Genomic DNA, 7,209 nt, shown 5'->3' with positions numbered 1-7,209 from the left:
AATAATAATATTAATACGAGGTTTTTCAATTAAGGAGAATACTAGGTTGTTTCAGGGGGATGATGACCTATTTTTTAATCTATTTTGGGGAACTACAAACGAAAATCTGGCAGAAATAGTGGTCGGTGCACCGCGGCAGTTGACTATAGTCAGCCAGCCGCAGCCGCCTTTATGCGTCTCCTGCGCACCCTTCCACGTATCAAAGCAAACCAAAATAATGCAGATGTCGGTGTGGGTCCCATGGCTTTACTCACCCCCTTATCTCTCCTTGCCCTTCTTCCTCCTCCCCTTTATAAAATACTATCTCTGCTCTGTCAGAGAACAATCCAAACACAAAGCTATACTCCAACCCAGGCTAGACGAGAGCATCTTCCTTTCGCTCTCTCTCTCGATCGAAAAAAGAAAACTACGCGTTCGTCTACTTGTTTGGTTCCAGTTAACAGGGTGAACAGGGTGAACAGGGTGAGAAGATGAAGAGCGCCCATGCTTCGTCTAAGCTTGAACGCAAGACAGTGGAGAGAAACAGGAGAATGCATATGAAAAGCCTCTGCTTCAAGTTGGCTTCTCTCCTTTCAAATCACCACTCGAAGGTGCATAGATTTTCTCAAGTGATTGAAATAATTTACGTTTTTTTTTTTCTTTTTCTTTTCGTGTGTGTGTGTTGGGTTTTCGTTAGGTCTTTAATCATTCCAAAATTAGCCGTTTCCCGTCGTCTGGATTGCGTGAGAAAGATGCTGACAAAAAAAGAAAAAAAAAACTCGACTCGTTTCTTTTTTCTTATTCTCTTTTGAGGAAGAGGATATTAATTTGTTTGAATTTGATTTGAACTTCCCTTCGATTTTCAGAAACTTTTTGGCCTAATCGCGTCTGAGTGAACCGATTACCTTTGTCTCGGTTGAAATAGCAAGAAGCTGAACAAAGAAGACAACTGAGTGGTTTTTCTTTCTTCATTTTGCATTTGAGAAAGAGGGAACTTGGTTTGAATTTTAACTTTATATAAATTTGTTGTTTCAGGAAGCGTTGTCTCAGCAAGATCAGTTGGAACAAGCGGCAGTTCACATAAAGAATCTGCAAGAGAAAATCCAGGAGTTGAAATCAAAGAGGGATTTGGCGATGAGAGTGGAAGGGATAAATCAAGGCTTCAGCGACGGGATGACGATAGGACTACGGCTGCCCATGGTGGAAGTCAAGGACCTAGGCTCCAGTTTAGAGGTGGTTTTGATCAGTGGTCTGTACAAGAAATTCACGTTCTGTGATGTTATCAGCGTTCTGGAGGAGGAAGGCGTTGAAGTAGTGAATGCCAATTTCTCCGTAGTGGGTGACAAGATCTTCCACATAATCCACGCACAGGTGGGTGTTTTCATCAGCCTTCCTATCTTCTTTCTTTCATCCCTGTTCACACTTCTTCAGAGATTGATTTTTTTTCTTATGATTTTTGCAGGTCAAGAGCTCTAGAGTTGGATTCGAGAGTGGAAGAGTGTACCAGAAACTGAAAGAACTCGTTCACTAAAACACTCCGAACGAAGCAGCGGTTTGGTGGAGAGATGTTGTAAAAGAATAGGCAGAGAAGGGACCCTTGGTTTTTCTCTTGTACTAGGAAAAGAAAATGATAAGACGCACGAAAGGGGAATTTTGGGTATGTTCACTGTGAGAACTAATAGAGATGGATAAAAATTAAGAGATTTTTTTTTTTTTTTTACTTATTTTTCGTCTAAGCTTCTAAATCAAATCACTACAATGGACGTTATAAATTAGAAATTAGATATAAATATTAAAATATTTAATTACGGAAATTCATTTAAAAATAAAACAATAAAAAATAGTAATTTCGCGGACTCTACTTTGACCCCCCAAGTCAAATCCCAGTTTTGAGGCATAACACATAGGTTTTAACGGAGTCGACTCGGAATGCCTCCGCCTTAGTTACGATTGGGCCAAGTCAGTATTTATTTGGCTCCATTGGAGCCTTTTTGTCCTTGTAATCCTAATCATTTACGTCCTTCGCTTTTTCCTTGAAAAGACTAATTTACCCTTGCTTGCTGCTTCTCTCTCAAAATTAGGCTTTATAGTTAAATAACATATTTTTAATTAAAATGTGCGAACAATTTTACCAAATTGTCCCCCGAGTACGGGCTAAAGACTTAAAGAGAGTGAGATGTTTTCATGATATTGTACAAATAGTTGAGGGTAACTTCGCCAGTCAAGTTGTTACGGACGTTCACCTGTGACATATGACCGTTGCGCCACCCTTCCCAAAATCCAAATTTTAAAATCGTCTTTATCACCGCTATGGTTACCGTTGAGAAGGACCCTGCCCCTGAGCGTTCCTGGGACTAGGCTGCTCAACAACTGTCTTGAGTCTTGTTTCTTGAAGGATTTGAACGTCTCCGTACTCGTTTTTCTGTAGGCTCTTGAAGCTGTGGTCGACAAATTTAACTCCGCGACGGACTTCCCGGTGAGCTTTCGACATGAATGGTTTCTTTCTTTTGACTGCTCTCAAGCGAATTTCGTATCTAAATCCTGGAAAGTAGATTTCTGGATTTTTTTTTTTTTTTGAGGTTGCTCTTTGTCTTCTTTCTCATTACTTTGGCGACTTCCAGCTGAAGATTGAATCCCTTCCCTCCTCTTATAGTATTTTGATCTCTTCCCCGTCGAATTCTAAATCGTTCCAGAGTTTCTGGTGAAAACCGTCTCTGGGAATACTTCGATTACAATCTTGGCTTGGCCGGTCTTCAGCTTTACAAAGGATTTTGATCTAATAACCCGGTCAAATCGTTGCCAGTTTTGCAAATTGGCTCCATCACGAAGATCATGGCAGCTCTGGCTCCGGGAATACTTTTGAAGCTCATCGATGGGATGAACACAGGGATTAAACCCACGGGGGAGCACCGAAGTGCTCTCCTCCAAGTGACCGACATAGTACCTGTAGACCTCGATGAGAAGGATCTGTGGCCGAAACATGGCTTCTACATCAAAATTTCCGATTCCTCGCATACTCTTTATGCGAGTCTTCCCCTCGAACAAGACGATCTTGTTCTAACCAACAAAATTAAGCTCGGGCAGTACATTTATGTAGATAAACTTCAACCTGGATCGCCCGTTCCTGTTATTCAAGGCGCAAGGCCACTCCCTGGTCGACACCCACTGGTTGGGACCCCGGAGCCGATAACACGATTTAAGAACAATGGAGAGAAAGTGGACAATTCGAAATCCCCGTTCCATAGAAGAGGTTCGTGGGGCACCAACCTGAATGCTGTTGAACCAGTTTACTCTCCGTTGGTTGTCAAGGCGATCCCATTCGACTCTGAGCAGAGTACCCCAATCAAGGAAAGGAACAGTTCAATGCGGATTGGAAACATTCAGAATTCGCCATCGATCAGAGGGAGACTGGGGATGGGAGGCAATTCATCTGGAGTGGATCCTAGGTGCTCGGTGAACGGATTGCTACCTACAATGGCGGACCTGAGAGGAGAGAGCCCAATTGCTGTCAGGAAAAGCTGTATCGCTCCTTTGTCTGCCTCCAGGATTCCAAGGAGCAAGAGCGTCTGTGAACGCGATCAGCGGGTCCCAAGAACTCCCATTAATACATCTGTAGGTACATTGTCTCTCTCTCTTATAATTTTTTTCTTCAAGAACTTTTTAGATTATCACAAATTCCAACTTCTGCACTCTTAAGACAACACAAAGATACCAACCATACTCAGTACACTAACTGGAAATCTGCTTTCATGTTTTAGCAGGAAAGAAGAGCACTACACCACCCCCGAGATTAAGAAATGCAAGAGTAGGAGTTTCGTTCAACAACTCCAAGGATGCAGCCAACACGTCAATGTCCATTATCACCCAGCGATTGAAGTCTCACTCTGATAAAACCACTTCAAAAAGCAGCGCAGCTGAGGTCACACCTGTTAACCCAACAGCTAAGAGTAGCACCGTTAAGGTTAAGGCTTTGCCCGGAAAGCTAAGCATAATAGGAAAGGTAAATCTTCCAGCCCTATGGTTCACACCTTCTCAACCCATCAGTTACAAATTCAATGTTTCAAACTGTAATATGTCGTGATACTCAACAGGAAATCCTGCAGCAGAGAGAAACTACTCAGAAGATCGCTGTTCAAGCCCTTAGAGAGGCCTCAGCTTCGGAGACTTTAGTTAGACTTCTCAAGTATGGATTTAGACAAAGCCATTAATAATTTCACCCTTTTATGTTATAAGTGCCTTTATTGAATGAATGATTTGGATACTTGCTACAGGATGTTTACCGAGTTGAGCAAATGTGCAAACCTAGAAGATCCCGCATCCTGCTTCGATCAATTTCTGGGTTTCCATCAAGAAGTTGTCCAAGCAGTAACTGACATGGAATCCATTCAAGCAGCTACCAGTATAACATGTCAATCACCCAAGGAAGATACAGAAAATGATTCCTCCATCTTACATGAAGTAGAACAGAATTCAATGAAGCAAAGTACACATTGTGGCTTAAACAGGCGGTCAGCTCTGTCCAAATCTGTTTCTGTTGCTCTCGATAAACAGAGGCAGATTGAAAACCAGCGGGTGCCTGATGAGTTAAAAAAAACTGCCTCTGGTACAAGTACCTTTAGCAACGCAATCAAATTGGCCAAGGAAGTTGAAGTTGTAGCAGGAAACTGGTTTATGGAGTTTCTGGAAGAGACCCTTGAGGCAGGTTTGAAGAAGAAGAAAGGATCAACAGGTGGAGACCCTCGAAAGATGTCTAGCACCTTTCCGCAGTCTCTAATTCTGAAGATAATAAACTGGGTAGAGGTGGAGCAGAATGACCCCCGAAAGAGGCCTCCACATCCAAGAGCAGCTAATTTGGCCAGAAAGTTAAGGATCAAAGTGAAGAACCATTGAGCATATGTGGGGGAGTTAGGTTTGGCGGGGATTATAGACCGGCATCATGGTTAGATATGTTGGATATTTGTAGTTAGTGTGCACCAGTTATTGTGGGTCTCATCTCTTTTGAACACATGTAACAGCTGAGATTAAGGGATGGCGGCATCCTCAAGCACCATCCAGGCAGCCATTCTATGGTACCATTGGGGTTTCTTTATTCTACCCAATTGCTAGTCTCTTCTTGAAGTACACAGCTGCAAAAATTGAGGCCAAAAGATCTACAAGTGTTTGAAAGAAAAAGGAGCACGCCACCAACTCAAATAGATACTCAACTTCCAACACTAGCACTGAAATCTGACATAATTTTGAACTACAACAGAAATTTGATGAAAGAAAATCTGAGCGCTGATCAGTGATCTATCTACTTCAACCAAACACTTTCAAACCATGGAAGGCCTTATTTTCAAATCATACTAACAGATTTTGCAATGCTCTCAAAACTTAGTACAAGCAAACAGTAACACCACTATAAACTTTCATCTCAAGAAATAATATGAGTACGATAATAACAGCAGAAAGGAGACTCAGGTTTCTTTGTTTTGTTTCAGAAATTGAAGGTCTTTCATTTGTAGTTGTACAGCTTCTTTGGGAAACGGCAAAGGTTCTGGATAATTTTGTCCCTCTCCCTCAGCTACTAGTTTTGCCTTGGAGCAAACAATTCTATCCACCTCAGCTTGCCCCACCGAAGGAAATACTGCATTGAGTATAATTTGAAGCAATCTCATGTCTTCTTCTTCTATAGGATCCTTCCCAAAGCAACAGACATATATAGCTTCAAGAGCTTTCTCAGCTCGAACTTCCATTGGAATTTCTGGAATTGAAGCCTTCAGCTTATCACGCCGCTGTAGAAGGAAATATTCTTATCAAGACGAAAATGCACAGTTTGACAGGAAAGCTGACTATCATGAAAATGCATGTCTGCTCTTTGCTCATAGTGGAACCAAAACTTACTGCACAACAAAAATATTTGCAAACAATATCTTCAAAAAAAGACAGTTGTATAGTAGTTAGCAGTTAGCACCAACCTCTTTTGTAGCACCCATGATAGCCATAAAGTTTTGCTCTTCAAACTCAATGTCATTGGAAATGCGAAGCCTGGCTACTCCTTCAAGAATTTCCTCAGATTTTACAAGTCCAGCACCAACTGCGGCCAGCCAACAGCAGAGAAGGACATACAAAGGATCCCCTGCCTACCCAGTAATAGTTAATGTAAGTTAGAGACTGAAAGTAAGAAAGATTTTATTTTTTTCTGATCCAATCGAATTTTATAGTGCCACAAGTAAATTAGAACTCTAGATAATGTACACTCTGAATATAGAGAGATAGTGAGCGAAGAATCTAACACTTTGTACATAAATATTCAGAAATTTTTTCCATATAGGGGATTAGAGGTTAATGTTTAACTCCAGTATGCCACTGAAAAAAAAGGCAACGAAGACTAGTTTGCACACAGTAGAAACGACCAAGTAAACATTTTTCTTTTTAGAACAGAATTCTCTTTACTTGAACCCTTATCGAACTACTAAGATTTAAATAATAGTCAAAACCCATAAAGATCTAAATTATATTCATAATTTCAGGTGCACCTAGAGTTCAGGGAAAACAATAAAAAGGAAAAGGGAAAATACGACATCGAGAAACAACGAGTTAACCGTGAAAAAAGCACAGGGAAAAAGAAAAAAAATGAACACCACACACGTACAAATAAAAGGAAGGATGTAGCTTATCTCAACATTATATAGCTCGAAAACAATTAAAGGTTCTAATACTGGGGTTTCAACAAATTCAACATAAATTCACATTCAAAACTGAAGGAACCTCACCCGGCCATGCCGATCTTGGAACTCATAGAAAGCCCTCGAATCCGTGATGCTGCACTTCTTCCCTACACGCCGGCGGAACTCAGCAAAGTCAATAATATCGCTTCCTACACCACCTTCGTCACTGAAAATCCTGACGAGAAGTCCGACCACGGGGAGAGAACCAATAACCCTGCCGGCGATGCTAGCCATAGAATTGGAGTTATCCATGTAGGCCCTGATAAAAAACACTCCATTCCTGCTACTCAATTTGGGAATGTTTTGGTGCGGAACTCGATAGAAATGGTGAAATTTTGAAAAAGAAAATGAGGATTTGAAAGAAAAGTTAGAGAGTGTTTTTTGGGAAGTAATATGGGGGGTGGGCGTCGAAGGGGAAGGAGATGCCACAACGACCATGGCGGGAGATGAGAGTTCCGCTTCGGCTAATAATGGCCTCAAACATATGCGGGCCGCCCAGGGTGAGGAGATAGCTCCGGGA

At 41.5% G+C, this 7,209-nt stretch overlaps 3 protein-coding genes across 4 annotated transcripts; 2 read left to right on the top strand and 1 right to left on the bottom strand.

The window, feature by feature from the left end:
• The first annotated feature begins 321 nt into the window (after positions 1-321).
• LOC137942186 (transcription factor bHLH162-like) lies at positions 322-1,696 on the top strand. The gene is made up of 3 exons (XM_068787880.1): positions 322-590; positions 1,015-1,350; positions 1,442-1,696. The coding sequence occupies exons 1-3, from the start codon at positions 471-473 to the stop codon at positions 1,508-1,510; spliced, it is 525 nt and encodes a 174-aa protein (XP_068643981.1). The 5' UTR covers positions 322-470; the 3' UTR covers positions 1,511-1,696.
• Positions 1,697-2,298: 602 nt separating this feature from the next.
• Positions 2,299-5,124, top strand: LOC137941808 (uncharacterized). 2 transcript variants are annotated; one of them, XM_068787395.1, is made up of 4 exons: positions 2,299-3,595; positions 3,741-3,979; positions 4,071-4,162; positions 4,251-5,124. In XM_068787395.1, exons 1-4 carry the CDS (start codon positions 2,812-2,814, stop codon positions 4,867-4,869), a joined length of 1,734 nt encoding a protein of 577 aa, XP_068643496.1. In that variant the 5' UTR covers positions 2,299-2,811; the 3' UTR covers positions 4,870-5,124. The 2 variants fall into 2 exon arrangements, with proteins under 2 accessions (XP_068643496.1, XP_068643495.1); XM_068787394.1 differs by having other exon boundaries at positions 3,738-3,979.
• On the bottom strand, positions 5,080-7,209 carry LOC137941809 (photosystem I assembly factor PSA3, chloroplastic-like). The gene is made up of 3 exons (XM_068787396.1): positions 6,735-7,209; positions 5,937-6,101; positions 5,080-5,753 (listed from the first exon to the last, which is right to left on the bottom strand). Exons 1-3 carry the CDS (start codon positions 7,125-7,127, stop codon positions 5,436-5,438), a joined length of 876 nt encoding a protein of 291 aa, XP_068643497.1. The 5' UTR covers positions 7,128-7,209; the 3' UTR covers positions 5,080-5,435.

This window comes from Aristolochia californica, unplaced genomic scaffold, assembly GCF_029961685.1.
Source record: "Aristolochia californica isolate CCGP_79_NKW_82.1479 unplaced genomic scaffold, dmAriCali1.0.hap1 SCAF_9, whole genome shotgun sequence".
NCBI lineage: Eukaryota > Viridiplantae > Streptophyta > Magnoliopsida > Piperales > Aristolochiaceae > Aristolochia > Aristolochia californica.
This window is presented reverse-complemented; position numbering and strand designations above follow the sequence as displayed.